This window comes from Impatiens glandulifera, chromosome 7 (genome assembly GCF_907164915.1).
Source record: "Impatiens glandulifera chromosome 7, dImpGla2.1, whole genome shotgun sequence".
Taxonomy (NCBI): Eukaryota; Viridiplantae; Streptophyta; class Magnoliopsida; order Ericales; family Balsaminaceae; genus Impatiens; species Impatiens glandulifera.
Window position 1 is genome coordinate 40,177,975 of NC_061868.1, and position 19,778 is coordinate 40,197,752.

Sequence of the window (19,778 nt, forward strand, 5' to 3'; positions counted from 1 at the left end):
AATCTAATCTCCTGCAAATCTTCTTCCATGATAGAAGGCTCGAAGCTATCTGATAAATAAGAAAGTGTTAAAACATCATCCTTCCACGAGAAACTTAAGTATTAGAATTCCTATCTACCCAAAAAACAATATATTAAATATTATTCCAGGACAAGCAAATTGAATCATTAGGGTTTTTCTATTTTCTATTGAATCAGAGAATGCAAGAACAAATTCTTTGGTTGCAAGTGAAACTGCTGCTATAGATAATAGTGATCTTCTGACTCTATAATAGATATCTTAAAACTCTTAATGTCTGTAAATCAGAATTCGCAAAGGAGTAATTACCAAATTTCTGGGGCGTCGTCGGGAAGTTGAAACGCAGGTAGAGAGGCGGCGATCGAATTCAACGTCTGTGTCTGGAAGAACAAGCCGGACAGTGCAGTGAGTTGTGTCGTGAAGTTAAACCTTAAACCCTAAACCGGTTAAATAAGAAAGAGAAAAACCCATTCTTCATCTTATTATATTTTTCCGAAAACAAAAATAGCAAACAAAAGCCCTAACTTTGCTTCTGTTTTATTGTACCCATCAGAGAAGGAATTCTGGGTCCTTGATTTGCGGGCTGGAGAAGAAGCGACGCGGGAAGAGCAGAGCTTGCGGTTGACACCTGCTCCGGTTGTCGTGGCTTCAGCTGTGGTCTCGGATTCTTTAGCTACCGGCGGACTTCTATCTGCAAGGTAGGTGTTAATGGTTCTTGCGTTTTTGGTTGGAAGTTTTGTTGCTTCACCTACTGATCGTAGCCACTGTGAAATTCTGATGAAGATAATGATGTTATGGGACAATGAAGAAGACGAATATGGAAGTTGGTTACATGCTTAGCCTTCATATTTTATAGCAAGCAATGGCAGAAAAAAATCACATGGATTTATTGACTGTATTGGAGAACATATTAGATTCTGATCCTCTAATGTAAGTCTTGCGTCCTTATTTTCCATGAATCTGTCTTAAGCTCTGAACTTATATCATCTTTAGAAGTTTCTCTACTTCTTCATTCTACTTTCATGTCTTTATGTCTATAACTGTTGTTGGATCACAATGGTCTGGTTTTCTTGATGATTATTGTTCCTTGGAGATAATGGTTAACAATTAGTTCACATCTTTATCTCATAAAACGTTTTGGCTAAGCATAGTCGTGCTGGAGATATTAGATGTAAATGTAGCATTTTATATGTTCATACTTAAATCTTTGATTAATATATTGTTCATGCAACAAAGCTTTAACCTTAACATGTTCATGAACTTCTCATTTCAATTATACTCAGGCTTGCCTCGGAAGATTGTATTCTTCTTAACAGTACACCTTTTAACCATAGTCAGCGTGAAATCTTGTTTTTTTCGATTACAGAACTTTTTATCCCCTTTTTTTGTTTTGTTAATATCTGCTTACATGGTCTGCTGCCTTTCTCAACTGCAGTGATGAACTGGGTTTTATTCATCCTCTTCAATTCCTAACGTTAGATAAAGAGGATGCTGGTAGTGGAATGTCGTCTGGGAATATTCTGCAGTCTGAAGACGGGGTCTTGAATTCAAGATCATTAGAAGGCCTCTCTTATGTGCCTTTTTGGTGTAGAGATCATAAGCTAGGTATCTCAACTGAGATTCTTATGCCCCTATATGGTGCAGCTAAATGTGCATTTATATCTGTATATGAAAAGTACAAGGTACAGACTAATGTTTGCATGAACAAAGATGAATTCCCTGGAGGTATGAAAAAAAGCATGTCATTTCCTTTTAGCATTATTGAAGCTGAAGTCATGAGGCACAGTCGGGTGCTTTTGTTGTTAAGCAGCGACTATGGAACTGCTTGGAATGCTAGGTTAGTTCATTTATCTTCTTAAGTCTTTACTTACACTGGTAATCTGGTTTTATTTTGCAGCTATTGGAATTCTAGGTTATTTCACATTTTGCATTTGATTTGCATGGTGACCTGGTTTATTATATTTTGGAATGCTAAAATATTTCATATATCTTGTTAGCTATTGATGTACTCATGTACAGCTAATCTGATTTGTGTTTTGCATGGAGAGGGGGTGGGATTCTTATAGCACGTCCCAATTTGTTAATTTTATTTTTTTTGTTACTGGAAAATACCTAATTTGGTTGCTGTTTATTGAAATGAATGAGTTACAGATAATTGAACTGTCTGATAACTCTGAGCTTGGTGAATAGTGATGTAGCTGGCTGCACTTGCAATGTTAGTGAATATGTGGGAACCACAAGTTGTTTTACCCTGGAAAAAAGGGATGCATTGACAAGTGAAACTGGCTTTGGCTATTGCTTTTAATTTTCTACTTAAATGGCGAAAGCAACTTCTTTTGGTTGAACTTTGATATGATATGATCTGTGGTGAGACGGCAGGCTTGGTTTGTCATTAAATGTTACTAGATAAATAGGTCTCTAGAGGTAGAATCAATGGGAGTGATTTTTTTTCCAATGAGGACCAGATGGAAGTTCTTTTCCTCTCAAGTAGGTTCTGTATGTTGGTCAATATGGATGGTGGTGGAAGTCATTTACTGAGATGATTTAAGTAGAGTTGGAATATAGGGTGAAATTCGTTTTTGGCGCCACGTTCATCTGCTAATAATAAATTGTTACTAGTGAAGATTGTGTGGGTATACTATACCTGACGTAGTGTTAGTATGGGTTATATGTAATGTTCTGTGAAATACTCCCTTCTAGATTCAGATATAATGTTTCCACCAACAGTTTCTCTTCATCAATAAAGTGCATTAATAGGGTATGGAAGAAAAAAACTCTTCCAGATTAATACAACTTGTTAAAATATGTTAATTATAACAATATATTGAAGCTTTATCATGTGTCGTTCACAATGGTTTATTGTTCTACATGGTACCAGGATGGCTTGTGTAACATGTCTACTTAGTTTTAATTAAATGGTCTTGGGCTCTAGTTTGGGTGTTGGGTTATGTTTTCTTTGTTGCCTATGCTATCATTTTTTTCATCAGGATACATCATATGTTTTTCTTTTCCTTGAATCGCGCAGGAAGCTGGTTTTGTCAAGCAAACAAGAAGTCCAATATTTTGTGGATGAATTATTCTTCTCAGATCTGGTACTTTCATATTTTCACAAGAGTGACATGACTTGGAGCCATAGGTAATTTTTCCAGCAACTTTTCTCTCATTTATGTGCATTTTTCTAATTTATTCATTTCCATGCGTGGTATTAGCATTTATTCATTTGGGTCCATACAAATTTTCTATTGGGATAGGAACTTCTTTTGTTATTCATTCCCTTATTATTTGTTGTTCTTAGTTGCATTACTTTTTCCTTAAAGTAATATTAACGTTTATGGATAAAGCATCTTCATATCTTTATATTTGACTTGAAATGATTGACAGGCGTTGGTTGATCAAGAAGATTGTTACAATGCATCCGTACGTGCAAGATATTGTGGAAAAAGAATCAGAGTTAGTGCAGAAATTAGCAGAGGTTTTGTTGAATTCCACTTTTTGATGATTTTAATACAACTAGTACCTGATTTCTGACTGTAGATAAAACCTCTTATTTAGCTCACTTGTAGCTGCTTTCAATTTGAATTGTCTGTTGCACGGAGATAATAGTCTCTTTCCTTTCCTATAAGATTTCTGAATCCATCAGCTGGGCTGTCCCATGCCAGATACTTTAGAAAGAGTTAGTTAAAAAACATTGATCTTCATTAAATTAAAAGATAGTCCGATTCACTTATGTTAGTGAATATTATTATTATTACTAATGTCAAAACTAGGGTTAGATTATATATATTTAATAGATTAATGAAATATACACATTTTGCCCCCCAAATCAACATGGTATCTGAGAACAAACCATAACCATAAGTCTCTTATTCTTATACCTTCTTTCCTTTGTCGAAACTACTCCCTTAGATGCCTTTGCAGTTAGCAGCAGAAAGAGATAATACCCTATACAATTAGGGTACAAAATCGATCTCCTACTTACACTACTGTTTTAATCTCAAAGTTGCCCTTGATGCTTTTCATGATTTTGTGGTTTCCCTGACATTGTGGATTCATCTCGTCGACTAATCACTCTCCTAGGGGTTAGGCTAGGTTCGACATTGACTGTTGTCGAAGTTGTCTGCTAGGCCTAGGGAATGGCAAATTTCGACCTTGTCCATTGAATTTGTCTGCTAGAGCTAAGGCTCACACTCCTTCGTTTTCAGATGGTACACTATTAATGTTGGAAGCGAGGCCTATCTATGCGAAGAACTTCAAGAGGATCCTTATCATAATGTTTGAAGCATGCTCAGGCTTAAGGGTGAGAATCGATAATATGAAATGTTCACGGTTGGGTTTGAGGAAGTAGAGGCTAATTAGGAAAGGACATTAGGGTTCGAGAGAGGCAACTTACCATCAGAGTATCTAGGTTTTACTTTTGGTGGATCTCCGTGTAGTAAGGAAATATGGAATAAGGTTACCAAGAAAATCGAAAATCATCTAGTTTTGTTGAAAGGAAAGCTCCTCTTGAAAGGGAGAGACTTATCTTGCTTAGGAACTCTTTAGATGCTCTCCGAATTTATATGATCTCCATGGGATGATCCATTCTGTGACGACCCTTTATAATGCATACAACTTATCAGAGAAAATATATATCTTATTGATTGCCACATGGTATGTAATGCCATAGATAAATAGCATTCACTCCCTTTGAACATTGGGTTGATCTCTTTACCAAACTTTTTATCTTCTTTCATCTTTATCATCTGAACATGCTATATTTATTTGCTCCAACTTGAGGGTATATTCTCTTTTTTTGCAGAAGTCAAAAATGAATTATCGTGCATGGAATCATCGTTGTTGGCTAGTTTCTTACATGACAGAAGGTCAGGTCAGACTCTTGAAACTCATCAAAGTAGTGTAGTGTTTTGAGGTGGGCGATCATTTGTTTATTGACATTCCGAAAATTTCATCCTAGTGAGACTCCAAATTATGGTTCTAACAGAATGATCTAAAACATAACTTAAATTATTATTTTTCATATTTAGGATTTCCTTAAAAAACCCTACTTGTTTTATATAATTAAATGGCCCAAGCTACGTCTTCTGAAAACTGGGACTTGTTTTTTTTGGTTGAATTCATACATTTAATACTCAGCTCCACAATGAAAGCATTGAAACAATCACACTATGACCCAACTTATATTTTCTGATAACTGATCGCACCAGTTTGGAGCCTGTCTTAAATATTTTGTTTTTTTGGCTAAATTAAGGCAGTGTTTGATATACAACTTAATATAGTAAGAGCATTTAAAAGGCAATTTGAATTAAGTTCATTTGATACTTGTTATTTAAAATCAATTAATTATTTAGATTCAACTCAAATTAAGCTAAGATAATATGGAATTCGGTAAGATATGAGTAACAAACTCTGTAATATAGTAAGAGCATTCCAAAAGGCAATTTAAACCCATAAAAAAAATGAAGCAAATTACCACATTTTATTGATCAACTTACATGCTAAATACTTAAAGTTAGATATTTTCATTTGGTTTATTTAGTACTTTTGAATGGCTTAACTCATTATACACTTAAACTTCAGTGTTCAATTCAACACTTAAGTTTCAGTTTTGTCAAACGCTCTCTAAGTTGCTAGGAATATTGCAACAATTTCTTGCTTTACCGATTGAAGTTCTATCACCATTATTTGATTCTACTATGGGCTTTCCTGTTCTGACAGAAATTAGGAGAAAACGATGGTCCAAATTAAGTTATTAAAATTTTCAAATATATGGATGCATGTTTGCCTGTATCAAACAGTATTCATTGTTGATAGTTCTGATATATGTTTTCATTAGGTGCTTTCAGGTGCTGCACGAGTTGAACAAGTCGAAAGAGTGGGCTGGATTGAATGTTGCTGATAGTTCTTGCTTTCATTACCGCACAGTGAGTTTTATTCTACTTGTCCAGTTTCATTATTTCAAACACACTACATGTATCCATGTATCTCTTGACTGTCATCTATTGACTGATAGAACTCCCAAATGGCCAACATCCTGGGCTTTATTATTTATTTCTTTATTTTGAAATGTTTTTTTTTGATAAATGTCTATGCATAAAATGAGCAAAAGAGGGTGGTTTGAGCTTGTTGGGTCAGCTCAAATTGTTTTGGGCTTAACAAAAAATAAAGCCCATTAGGGTATTTAATTAATTAAATAAAAAAGAGAAATTTCTTTCTCTCTAATCTTTGCTCACTGCTCCCTCTTCCCTGTACACTCTCTGTACACTCTGGTTTCTCTAGAGAGACAAGCCTGCAACCAGTCGATCAGGTTAGTTCGTGTAGGCGAGAACACTAGCCCTTCTTCTGTTCTTCTCCAATCAGCGGCTTTAAGCCACAAACAGTTTCTTTTGCCTTTGTTTTTCGCTAGCCATCTTTGATGATGATGATTATATATGTCCTAATGACAAATTAGGATGATGATATTATTTGATGTTTTTTATTAGATTACCTCTAGGCTTGTATTAGGCAACATTTGTATACTCATTGATATAATGGATGATTAAAGTGGCCTAAGGGTTCCGTGATTTTACCTAAATTGAGTTTTCCACGTAAAATCTCGGTGTCTTGTTCTTTGATTGTTTAATTGTTTGAAAGACTATTTTGCTCAATTGAATTGGCTGCCCATTTGATTATACAGAAGGGGAAAAAGAAGTTTTAGGCCATTGTTGTAGATTGTCTTTTTGGATTGCTAAACATGTGTTTTTATTTGGATTGTTTAACTCTTGAAGGAAACTCTATGTTGTTTACCAACTAAGCAATCCGTGCATATCTTCAAATCTCTGGACTTCAAATCTATGGACTTTATGTGCAGATTTGAAGATATGCACAAATTGCTTAGTTGGTAAACAACATAGAGTTTCCTTCGAGAGTTAAACAATCCAAATAGACAATTCAATTGAGCAAAATAACTTTTCAAACAATTAAACAATCAAAGAACAAGACACCGGGATTTTACGTTGAAAACCCAATCTAGGTAAAACCACGAGACCCTTAGGCCACTTTAATCATACATTATATCAATGAGTATATACAAATATTGTTCAATACAAGTCTAGAGGTAATCTAATAAAAACATCAAATAACATCATCCTAACTTGTCATTACAACATATATCATCATCATCAAAGATGCCTAGCCAAAAACAAAGGCAAAAGAAAAAGGATTGGTGTTTTCGCCTACACGAACTAACATGGTCGACTGGTCGGAGGCTGGTCGGTAACCTGGTTTCTAATTCTCCCCCGTCAGTCAACACCACATACTCATTGGGAGGATACCTACCAGAAAGTTGTTGTTGCCTACTAGATCTTCTAATATGCTGATCATCGAGTGACTCTAGAGAACTATCAACATCTTGTTCATCTTTCTCTGACTCAACATCAACTAGAGGAGTCTCATTAACTTGGACATTTTCCACATCATTGGGCTGTGATTGTGGTGCACGAATCCTACCATACTGAGCAATTCTTTCTCTGTATACTTTGTCTTTTCTTTTTTCTCAAAGTCTTCATTGGTGTGATCTTCAAAAAATGATACATCTCTGATTCTAATGAGTTTCTTGTTAACCGGGTCCCAACATTGGTACCCAAATTCTCCGTGGCCATACCCAATAAAGATACATTGTCTCGTCTTGCTATCAAGTTTAGCTTTCTCATCTCGAGAAACATGAACAAACACTTTACAACCAAAAACTCTCAAGTGATCATAAGAGATGTCAATACCTAAATCATGACATGATGGGAAAAAAAGAAAAAATCGACTTACAGAAAACAAAGACCTCAAAAAAAAGAGTAAAATGACCAAGACTTGACATTTTTTTAAAAGTGGTCTGAACAACTTCTAATAGTACGAACAATGTTTATACCAAGATGCTTTGCTAACTCCTTTCTTTGTTGATGCCTCGTTTGATGAAATAACCTTTTGTCAATAACTTTATTGATCAAATCATCAAACAAAACACCAAATTAACCTGTTTTTATAACATTTTAAATAAATATTAGAGTTATTTAACCCAAATAATCCACTTTTCATAAAAAAAAAAAAAAGTGTTTTTTTTCTCTTCCAATTTTTTTTTGTTTATTTCAGAAAACCCTACATCAAACAAGCTCAATGTTTCTTCTTTTGGCTATCTAGAAAGGTTTATTGTGATTTCCAAAACTATAATGGGAACCTCTTTTAACCATCTTTTCTCTCGTTAGCTCCAGAAAAGGTTGCCATTTTATTTTCATCTTCTTAGAGGAATGCAATTTTGTTTGCATGTAACAAGTCTATACGAGGACTTATTAATGGTTAAAGTTAAGTGTGTTTGCGGGCTTTATGTTTAACCCCCTTGTGACACATTTTTTCGGCTTAAGAGACCAAAAGGTCACGGGTTCGATTCCATCTGGAAGCGCTTTGAGTTTAACCGGGGGTCATGACTGTGGAATGTCATACTAGTTTTTCTTTAATTCCAAAAAAAAAGTCTATACAAGGACTTTATTATTGCTCCTTAGAACCATTTTTCTTAAGATATATTTCTTTTGTAATAATATAGATGAAGCATATTATAATAATAATAATAATGTTTTGAGATGTCACTAAGGGGATCTTCATCTGCTACATGTAATTAATGTGCAGCGGCTAATGCTGAAGATGCTAGGAGATAGTTCTACTCGCCACAGTGGCAATGTAGAGATTCGTCAAGCATGGAACGTGAGTCCTATTTAATCCTATTTTTATCGTGTTTTTCATTTATATAATTATATGTAAGCATTTCAATTAACTGTTTTAAAACTTGCTCCATGATGAAGTTTTGTCTTTTCGTCATTTTTTTGTAATAGTCATTTCTAAGCGGTGGCTGCTTTCTACATTTTTTTGTTTTTTATATAATTACCGTCGATAAATGCTTCAATTCTTTACTCTTAGACTTTGGTTATACAGTTTGTGTTTTTAATACATATTTTGGGTGGTATACTTCAGGAAGAGCTTGAATGGAATAAATTGTTACTCCTACGTTATGCAGGACGAGAGGTAATAATTCCTTATGAACATTCTATTCATGAAACAGGAAAAAATAATAATTTTACTTATTTTGAGTACCTCAGGCTCTATGGATTTATCGTCGTTTCCTTTCTCTGTGCTGGAAAAAGAATTTTGCATCTGGGACTCCTCAATCAGATGAAGATGTTTTTATAATAGATGAGTTAGGATTTGTTTGCTCTTGTTTAAGTATCCCAAATGACGACTTTGGAGATTACCAAACAAACTCAACTTTAGCTGCGGCGTATGCTTTGTGGTTGTTGAAGGTAATAATAATAACGATAATCTCTTCTGTGTTTCGCACTGTTTTTTTTCCTTTACATATATTTTGTATGCATCAGCAAATACGGGATGATATAGGAATCGAAATTCATGAGAATGTACCTGTAATCGAGTTAAAGGATGCGATAAACAAGATATACCCAGGAAAATTCTTCCTTCAATGTGCTCTACCCAAGAAAGCTTGATAACCAACTCATGATCATTGTAAGTTATTGTTTTCAGTAAACTTAAGGGTTGTTTATTTGAATTAAAATTACAGTTTTGAGCTGTAATTTTATATTTTGAAGTATATGGAGTTCAATTTTTCTTAATTTTTTTTTGGTGGGTAACTTATTTAGACGTGAAGATTCGAACCCATTATCTGAGCTACGAGAGTCTCCACATATACTAAGTTAAAATGCGACTCTTCACTAGAGTTTGCTTGATTTAGTTTTTTCATTTAGTGTGTGGTCTTTGTATTAAATGTGTGAAAAATTATTGGACAAGTACATAGTTATGGGACTTGTAATAAATGTGGTATTCATTAATAAAAGAGAGTTGTAATAATCTTTAGATGATATTAATAGGTATGGAGTAGGTTCATAAAAATAAAATGTATTAAAGAGACCTGCTATTATTTTTTAAGATAATAATAATTTTGTTTGGATAAACAAAGTAAATTTTGATTATCTTAGGTCTAATATAGGTTATTTTGTTTATTATAAGGTCTATTTTAAATTATATCAAATGATAAATTTTAATAAAAGAAAGAAATAATTGTTTTGCATTAATTTTTAACTCTTTAGGGTATTATGATTTATGGTAGATCAATTGATTTTTTTGGTTAAATTGAAGTGAGTTATGATTGCTAATGACAATTCTTAAAAAATATAATTTTAGTTGGATTTTTTTACAAATAAAGAAATAAAATATTTTTCAAAATCAATATATTTGGTTGGGATCTCTTGCTGATAACATTATACAATATTTTATAAAATAAAATTTTCTTAAATAAATATATATATATATATATATATATATTAGTGATGTTATAGTTTAGAAGTATTTTGCACATAATCGGGACATAATCGGAATGAGAACATAAATATTATCCCAATTAAGGAGTGTTCATCGGTTCAGTTAGATTATTAAGTTTTTCGGTTCGAATTCTTCGAAACTTTTACCCAATTCAAAAACAAACCGAATTCGAATAAATTCTAATAAAATCGAACCGAATTCAAATTATATATAATTATTTAAATATATGTAATAAATTATAAATAAAAATATAAAATTAAAACAAATAATAAAAAATGAATTCTATTTCCGATTTAATTTTCGAGTTCGAATCTAAATTTGTAAACTGTCGTTTCGAAAACTAAAAAATAAAATTCGATTTCGTTCGAATATTCGGTTCTGATCAAATATTAAAATCTCTAATCTCGACTCATTCCCTATCTATTATTATCGATCAAATGGAAGAAAAATCACCCATAAGTAAACAATTCAGACGTATTATAATTGACATTCATAAATATTTTTATATTTTTAATTTTTATTTTAATGAATTAAAAATAAAATAGCAATTTTGCATGTATATAGAGAAAAGCCAATGATTGAGTCAGCATCTCATCACGTGTTCATCTCACGTGACAATGACCGGAGATTGAAGCCTAACTACTCTGCATCCGTCGTCTTCAAAGCTCGAAAAACTATTTTATCGATCAAATTACAGTATCCAATCATTCTCTCTCTCTCTCTCTTTCTCTCTCTCATTCTCTCTCTCTCTCTCTCTCTCTCTCTCTCTCTCTCTCTCTCTCTCTCTCTCTCTCTCCCTCCTTCAGGTCTGTTTTCGGCAAATTTCGGAAGCAGGATCATACGATTGTTTGTTCGAAACTATGCGGATTTTCATTCCGATTGTCGTAATTTGATGCCAAATTACTCAAAATTGTTGCAAGTCGGTTCCTAGGATACGATGATGGGAGCGCGTTGTAATGTGAGAGGTTCTGTTGTTTCTTCTGCCTGAGTAATTCCTAGGATCGATCTCTCGCAACATTGTATTTGCTTCTGGATGAGATATCGAGCCATAATTTTCATTCCTTCTAACTTTTCCTGCCATGGATGTCATTGTTAATGACGACGAGTCGTGTCTTGATGCCGAATTATTGCAACTTCCTGATGTCTCTCATTCCGTTCTTAAGTCGAACCTTTACGTTGCCGATAAGTTGTTCGACCAATGGCTTTCTCTCCCCGAAACGTTGTCCCTGGTAAATCTCAATTCATATATACATCGAATTCATTACATTCTTTTTATTTCTCAAAATCAGGCACACATATTGTTCCGATTAATCGAGTGATTTGTTAGTAATGTTGTTTAATCTTTACTTGTAGATGATATTACTAAAATACAAAGTAATGCAATTTAATTCCTTGTCTCTGGAGGCTTTTGAAGCTCCTTCTTTGTAATTTTGAACTGGAAAGTTACTGTTCTGAATCTTAATGATTCTGAATGAAGATGTTTCAATTGAAACATTCAATGATCTCCCAACAGAGAAGGATTCATACCATGAATTCTCATTCACAACCAAAAATATGAAGTAGAAATAGTTTAGCAGTTTAAACTGTGACGGAGTTTTGGGCTATTGTGTGACTGAAATATGGTCTATTTAGCTGCATTTCTTTAGCTTATCATATTCGGCTTACAATAATTTTGTTGTTGTGCAGGTGAAGTCCTTAGTTAATAATGCAAAGGCTGGCATTCCCTTGAATGTTCCTGGTGTACATTCCAGCCCAAATGCATCTTCAAATAATTCATTGCCCTCCATGTTTCTTGCTGGCAATGCACCTCCACTTTCACCGAGATGTTCATCTGGTTCTCCCCGCACTGCAAAACAGAGAGTGGGCCCTTCTAATTTAGGTTCTCCTTTGAAAATAATTAATGAGCCTTTCAATGAAGTGATACCTCAGGTTAGCTAGACATATCTCAAATTTTACCAATACATCTGAAAATAGACCCTATGAATAAACATGTTTGGATTGCTGGTTTCCCTGATCCCTTGTCTTATCCATGTATTTTAACTTTTGCAGTTCTACTTCACTAATGGGCCACCTCCTCCTAATGAACTAAAAGAACGATGTTTGTTTAGAATCAATCAGTTCTTCTATGGTCACCCAGATGGGCTGAAGGTTAATGGTGAGATTCCACCAATATCTGTCTATGCAAATTTAATTTTCTTGTGCCATGTTTAATTTTATTTGCAATTTGTGTTCAGAGTTTAAGCCTGTTACAAAGGAAATATGCAAGCTTCCATCTTTTTTCTCTACATCCCTATTCAGAAAGATTGATGTTAACTGCACAGGGTCTGTAACCAGGTATTTATAATTTTCTTATTTACATGAACAACCAACATTACAGTGGTGAGGTTTCTTTTAATATGAAATTAATGCATCATATCCCATTTGTTACATTTCTTAATGTTTTGTGTTATCCTTGAGTTTAAAAAGCATTTAAATAGTTTAAAGACATTTTCCAGATTGTTCATGCATTTATTTCCCATTTCAGGTCATGGAATAGTTTTTACTTAATGATGTTTTTTGTTTGTTTTCACGCCTTCCTAAATCTTGTTTGTTTGTCCATGGTTGTGCCTATGCAAATCTCATGTCTCTAAAAATGTACAATGCGAGGCCTTATGACATGGTACAACCATGGATGGTCTGTTTTGTCCATTTGGTAGAAATAACTTATTGTTTAGTTGGCCAAATTGTTATTGAGTGTGTCCATGACATGATATTATCTAGACAAAGGGTTAGGGAGCTCAAAGATTTTAGGGATAACCTGTGGCTTATCCCTTTAGGTGGTGTTTTTAAAAGATGTCAAACAAAATAATTCAGTACAGAAGAAAGATAAGGAGAAATAACTTCTTGCTTGGTTGGCCAAATTGTTGTTGAGTGTGCCCATGACATGGTAGAAGCTTCTTTAGAATAATTTTTTTATACTTTAACACCCCAAGACAAGATATAGTTACTTCAGTTCCCTATCTCTCTTACACTCATTATTGCCCTCTTCTCCAATGCATCTATCTTTATTATACAAAGAAACTGAAATCTAAAACAAATCTCACTTAGTGTGCGTTTAAAACTGAAAATTTAAGTGTTGAAAGTTGAATATTTTATTTTAAGTGCCGAATGAATGAAATCTTTGTAAAATAAATGTTGAATAAACCAAATGAAAATATCTGAATTTTAAGTACTTGGTATGTAGGTAGATTTCATCAAATGTGAAACTAATGTTAGAACAGTAGTTAAGGACTATTTTATCATTATCATAATATAATTTGATTAATTTTCAAGGGTAAAGAGCTTTTCTTCTTTCTGTGCCTCCTCGGGGAAAGGCATTGTTTTTGGATGCTCTTACTACATTACTTCTTACCTTTTTTAAGCTTAATTTGAATCTGTATAATTAAGTGAGTTTAAATAATAGTTATCAAATGAACTTAATTCAAATAAGCATTGAGTCTTTTATTCCATATTCCATCTCAACCTATCCCATGTTTTGTTTGATATATCAATTTGCATAATCAAGGTTTAATGCTACAATAATTATTAGTTTGAAAAGTATTATAAATTATTATTATCAATCTATGTTGAGTAAATTTAGGGATAGGAAGCAATGTATATACTTTTTTGAAAAAGTGAGACGCTTCTTCATTGAGCCCCTACCCCATGATGGAATATATATTGTGTGCATACATTTTCAGAAGATCTCGATGTCACTTGGTGTATTAGTTTTTTCCAAAATGCAATTTGATGAAATCATCATTTTCTTGTTAATATACTTGCAGGGATGCATTTGTTGATTATTGGGTCAACATCAATATGTTGACAAAGGATTTGGCAACCCAAATATTTTCCATCTTAAAGCAGCCAAATCTTAATTATCTTATTCAGGTTCTCCTTTACACAGATTATTTATCACCTTTTTTTATAAACAGACAATTATGGTTGTAAAGGCCTTGGCAAAGGTTTTAAAGTTATTGCATGTAATATTATTATCGTCAATGATTTGGTTCGATGTGCTTTAACGTTTTATTTATTGGGTTTATCATCATTATGATCTAGGATGACTTTAAACCTGTGCTTCAAGAACTTGTAGCTACACATCCTGGATTAGAGTTTCTACACAGTACGCCGGAATTTCAAGAAAGATACAGTATGTGGATAAACAATAAGTTCTTTATTTCTTTGAACTCTTTCCATTTTCACTTGTCATTGTTAGCTTGTATGCCTTCTATTGATTGAGTGCACATTAATTGTGGTTGTTCTCAACATATTCTCTAGATTGTCATCTAGTACCCTTTAAGGCTATAACCATCAATGAGTATGCAAAAATTAGCTTATTTTGTGCAAAAGGTCACTTTTGCAGGTACACCAGTCGCTTATACTATCATATATGCAATAATCTATAATTATACCAATATTATTAGCTATAGTAAACTGGTCCAAATAGGCTGAAGGTATTTTCTATGCTTTGGTAACAAATTTATAAGCATAATGTCCACTCGAAGGGAAAAAACAAATTTTCATATTTTTGTCTTCTTTGGTTATATTTGGGAAGATACTTTTATGGAACAGTGGGAAAAAGAGCTCTTGATATTGAACAAAATAAACCTATGAACTTTAATAATCTGCAAAATAAGTCAGTCTTTTTAATAAAATTGTGTAGATACATCTAATATTAAACACTTCTCTTCACATAAGTCTGTCTCCATTTATAGTTTTCATGAAATCACTCTTCAAAATGTACACATAATAGTTATGGATAATATTAATTTCAAAATATATTAAATTATACACTGTTTATAGTATATTTGTAAATTTATTTTAGCCATTTCAAGTGCTATACGTGTGTTCTAAGTTGAGATTATGATTCAACAAAAAAAAAAAATCAAAAAGCTCTGTGAAGAAGTCTGATGAACAGGAGGAATATTTATATATTTTGAAAAGTTAAGCTTGTACACAATATTTGGTATATTTTACAAGGTAGGAATATTTATATATTGTTATAAAGTTTCATACTATTGGTATAATTTAATTTAGCTTAAGTGTGAGTTTTTTTGTAAGAAGAATGTGTTGGTTTAACCATTTCAAGTTGAAATGATTTCTGCTCCAGTAGTATGATGCAGATTTGTTCTATTTTTAACATTTTGTCAAAATTTCCAGTTGAAACTGTAATATACAGAATTTATTTCTACATGAATCGAGCGGGAAATGGCCGTTTTACCCTTAAGGAGCTGAAACGTGGTAACTTAATTGCTGCAATGCAACATGCAGATGAAGAAGAGGATATTAACAAGGTTCTAAGGTAATTTGTGTCTGAGAATGATGATGGGCTTATCTTTCTTACTACAATTTTGTTTTTGACTTTTCTAAGAATCTAAAGCAATCATTATCTTTTCTATCGTGCCATATATAGATGTGGGGATGTGTTATTTTCCAAAATGTCCTAACAAGATTAATTTTTATTGATCTTTTCTAAGAAATAATAGTAACTAATTGCTAAAATTACAATAAAGCATATGGTTTTCATGAAACTGATAAAACCACATATATAGGATAAATCAGGACACAAAGCTCAAATCTAGTGATAATATTATCGCTAACATTTTCCCTCATGTTAGAGTTTAGAAATGTATTATTCCCAGTTTGATAAGGATATCAATTCATTGTTCACATGAATGACCATATGGAGTCACTACTATGATACTATCCAGTTGCTCACAACATCCTCCAGATTTGTCCAAACCGCATCTTCCATAAAGACTAGTCTTCTCTCTATCTTCACTAGAATGTCCTATATGCACTACATTTATCATATTATATTTGTGCTTTATTTTAATACTAAAATTTTATTTCAACTTAAAAGGTAATATCTTGACTAAAATATATTACATTATTTATGGGAGGTTTTATTATCATTTATTAGTTAATACATTGAGTTAAACTCGTTGCATGTTCATGTGTTACTTCCATATACTAGAGTATTAGAAGTTTATAAGATGTTGGTGTTCTTCATAAGACACGTGCGTAAAATTTGAAGCCTAAATGGGGATTTGTACCAAGGTCATTTCACCAATCTATACATTTGTATTTTTGTAAGATAAATTTCAAATATAAGCTACAATAGTTTCTCTATGTTTGAGAAGGCTGCTTTAGCTCAGTGGTAGAGCGCAAGATTCATGTCACAAAGGTCATGGGTTCAAAGTCTTCATGACCATTTACAAAAAAAAAATTCTATGTTTGATGGTCTTTTTAGAGAGACACTTTGAGGTTTCTGTGCTTCATAAATTAACTGTTCTCCATTTTCATATGCCAGTCTTTATTATGCGCAAATGCTTACAGAATGCATTTTTTTTTCCCTTACAGATACTTCTCTTATGAACATTTCTATGTGATATACTGCAAGTTTTGGGAGCTGGATTCAGACCACGATTTCCTGATAGATAAAGAGAACCTTATTAGATATGGTAACCATGCTCTTACTTACAGGATTGTGGACAGAATATTTTCCCAGGTATGTGTGTCCCTTACGTTTACGAGTCAATGTCATTGAAATGTGTTGTCTCCTAGATTACAATTTCTGAAATTCCCGTTCGCTTGTTCTTATTCTTGTTCTGATTCTTATCTTTCTTTTCCCTTTTCTTGGTTCTAAGGTTCCAAGGAAATTTACTAGCAAGGTTGAGGGGAAAATGGGATATGAAGATTTTGTGTACTTTATACTATCTGAGGAGGATAAATATTCTGACACTAGTATTGAGTACTGGTAAACTTCCTTTTTAATTATATATATATCTTGGTACATCTTGATTGCAATTTTGAGTCATTTAGCAGTTGACTAGAACTTAGATGTAACTGTGCTTTTATTTTACAAAAAAAATGATGCAACTGTGCTTTTATTTTACAAAAAAAATGATGCAGCTGTTTTTTGTCTAAAAGGTTCAGTGGGGTTTTGCTTCTTCTAAGCGTTTGTGTAGAGGAGGGAGATCAAATGATAGAAATAAATTTTACATAGGATGGAGAGGCATTTTTTATTTTTGAAAAGGGTCAACTTTGTATTTAAAAGATCAATGATCGTGAGGTGTGATAATTTTACTGGAAAAGGAAAAAAAAGAAAAGGAAAGAACAATAACAAAATTAAGACGTTAGATTCCTATCAGATTGTGTGGAGTGCAATGGTGTTTTATCTGCAAATGTCTGAAAGAATGATCGTCCTCTGTATTGATAAATAGAAGTTGATCAATATTCAAGTGAACACACACGAGTTACTAAAATTTTAATTTGTCTTGGAATTTCTAGGGGTCCTCCCCTTCTTGAAAGCTACCGGACCTAATTTCTGAGGTCCTAAGTTGTATTTCACGACAATTAATATTATCAGTCTTAACTTAAAAAAAGGTTGGATATTTAATACTTGGTCTCAAATTAGCCATTTTTTATGAAGGGAACCAAAACTCATGGGGCCTTAGTTCAGTTATTCTTCTTTAGGATGATTATACATTAAAACCAGATTAGTTTTAAGATGAGGGTTTCTAAAAGTTACCATAGATGGCTGAAGGAACAGGTAAGAGTTGAGGAAATCAAACTATGTTTCGATCATTATCTTAGATATTTGAGCATTGGCTATGTTTAATACAATACTGCTACTTCTTTCTTAAATTTTCTAGCTGGTTTTTCATATCCAGGTTCAAATGCATAGACTTGGATAATAATGGGATATTAACGAGGAGCGAAATGCAATTCTTTTATGAGGAGCAATTACATCGGATGGAGTGCATGGCACAAGAAGCAGTTCTTTATGAGGATATTTTGTGTCAGATAATTGACATGATTAAACCTGAGGTTAATCTGATTATTAATTTCCCATTTTCTTTTGCTTTCCTAGAAAAATTCTGCAGTTCGGAATGTATTTTAATGACTAAAGAAAATAACCAATTATTTTTACACTTCAATGGATATTTTTCTCATGTATCACAATCCAGTCCCTTCTTAGTGGGCTGTTTTTGTATACATTTTGTCCATCTGTATCATGATCCAAAGAAAAATCTCTATATCAAAGGAAGCCAAGAATCTTATATAATCTGGATCATGATCGAGGAAGGTAAAAGTCACACTATAATTTCGATCATGATCGGAAAAAAAATCTTGTACCTAACAAAAACAAATCACTCTCAATTTTAACTTTGGCGATTTTTCTATCGCATCGTGATTATGAGAGATTGACAAAATACCATAATGATTTCATGTTTTTTATTAACATCCCAGTTTCCTCCCCCTTTCATCTCTTCTCTTAAAGCTTAAACATCAGTTTTTACTTGCAGAATGAAAGCTATCTTACACTGCAAGACTTGAAAGGAAAGAAACTTGTGGGCAGCGCCTTGAATATCCTTTTTAACCTTAACAAATTTATGGCCTTTGAAACTCGTGATCCATTCCTTATTCGCCAGGTATGCAACTATATACTTGATCATATATTCTGCAGAAACTTTCTAATATGCATCCTAATAAAACAGGAGCGTGAGAACCCACATTTAACAGAGTGGGATCGGTTTGCTCATAGAGAATATATTAGGCTTTCCATGGAAGAAGATGCTGAAGATGCCTCCAATGGTAGTGGAGATGTTTGGGACGAGTCACTTGAGGCGCCATTTTAACTTCTGTAAGCATTCATCTTAGGCTTTGATAATAAAGTTCATAAATTCTCAGATGTTATGATTACAAATTTTACAGGTCTATGAATCCAAAAGTTTGATTATTTGAGTATTTTGATCGATAAATTGAATAATTTGATTGATGCTTGCAGATTTCAATCAAGAAATTTCCAACCAAAGTGGAACTTAGCCACCTGATAATAGGATTAGATTTCGCTCGTTGCGTATAGAAAATGAGTTAGCCGCAAGGCATTCAATCTCACCTTACAAGGCTTTTGCCTCTTCCCAAAGTGAAGACTTTTTGGCGAAGGATTTCTTTTTTTCGCACCGAAAGAAGGTTGGTTGTAGGTAGTAATTTACATAAAATATGTTTCTCTGTGGAACTTTTCTAGAAACTCTACTCATCTGATTTTTTTTTTTGTTCAATTTTGTTTTTATCATACTTTACTAATTACTATATGATTTATTTATCACATTCTTGGAATTAGGGTTCATTCAAGTAAAGATTAATAATAATCATCAAGCTATTTGGCTAAACTTGTACTTTTTTAGGTAATGTTCATAAAAGTATAGATTACATATAGAGAAAATATATTTTCTTAAGATTTACTTGAGTATGAGTTTGGACAAGTAATGCCAATAATTGATACTTCGTAAATAATGTTCCGAAATATAACTTAATTATAGATTCTCATTCAAACTCATATTTCAATTGGACCAATATATTATATACTTATATTTATTTAT

At 33.0% G+C, this 19,778-nt stretch overlaps 2 protein-coding genes across 2 annotated transcripts; both read left to right on the forward strand.

The window, feature by feature from the left end:
* The first annotated feature begins 350 nt into the window (after positions 1 to 350).
* LOC124910647 (protein farnesyltransferase/geranylgeranyltransferase type-1 subunit alpha) lies at positions 351 to 9,662 on the forward strand. Its single transcript, XM_047451320.1, has 11 exons — positions 351 to 716; positions 802 to 948; positions 1,454 to 1,855; positions 3,044 to 3,154; positions 3,400 to 3,490; positions 4,817 to 4,885; positions 5,862 to 5,939; positions 8,668 to 8,742; positions 9,010 to 9,060; positions 9,135 to 9,335; positions 9,411 to 9,662. The coding sequence occupies exons 2-11, from the start codon at positions 881 to 883 to the stop codon at positions 9,534 to 9,536; spliced, it is 1,272 nt and encodes a 423-aa protein (XP_047307276.1). The 5' UTR covers positions 351 to 716; positions 802 to 880; the 3' UTR covers positions 9,537 to 9,662.
* Positions 9,663 to 11,177: 1,515 nt separating this feature from the next.
* On the forward strand, positions 11,178 to 19,562 carry LOC124910627 (serine/threonine protein phosphatase 2A regulatory subunit B''beta-like). Its single transcript, XM_047451297.1, has 13 exons — positions 11,178 to 11,597; positions 12,055 to 12,297; positions 12,418 to 12,523; positions 12,603 to 12,702; positions 14,172 to 14,277; positions 14,449 to 14,539; positions 15,550 to 15,691; positions 16,753 to 16,900; positions 17,040 to 17,149; positions 18,066 to 18,222; positions 18,702 to 18,827; positions 18,894 to 19,039; positions 19,184 to 19,562. The coding sequence occupies exons 1-12, from the start codon at positions 11,448 to 11,450 to the stop codon at positions 19,032 to 19,034; spliced, it is 1,620 nt and encodes a 539-aa protein (XP_047307253.1). The 5' UTR covers positions 11,178 to 11,447; the 3' UTR covers positions 19,035 to 19,039; positions 19,184 to 19,562.
* Positions 19,563 to 19,778: the final 216 nt, after the last annotated feature.

Bases quoted from the DNA above. Each gene is read 5' to 3' on its own strand.
- LOC124910647 (XM_047451320.1), top strand. From the start codon at position 881: ATGGCAGAAAAAAATCACATGGATTTATTGACTGTATTGGAGAACATA. The intron at 949-1,453 runs GTAAGTCTTGCG...TCTCAACTGCAG, and splicing joins TTAGATTCTGATCCTCTAAT to TGATGAACTGGGTTTTATTC. The intron at 4,886-5,861 runs GTCAGACTCTTG...AGGTGCTTTCAG, and splicing joins CTTACATGACAGAAGGTCAG to GTGCTGCACGAGTTGAACAA.
- LOC124910627 (XM_047451297.1), top strand. From the start codon at position 11,448: ATGGATGTCATTGTTAATGACGACGAGTCGTGTCTTGATGCCGAATTA. The intron at 11,598-12,054 runs GTAAATCTCAAT...GTTGTTGTGCAG, and splicing joins TCCCCGAAACGTTGTCCCTG to GTGAAGTCCTTAGTTAATAA. The intron at 12,298-12,417 runs GTTAGCTAGACA...TAACTTTTGCAG, and splicing joins TCAATGAAGTGATACCTCAG to TTCTACTTCACTAATGGGCC.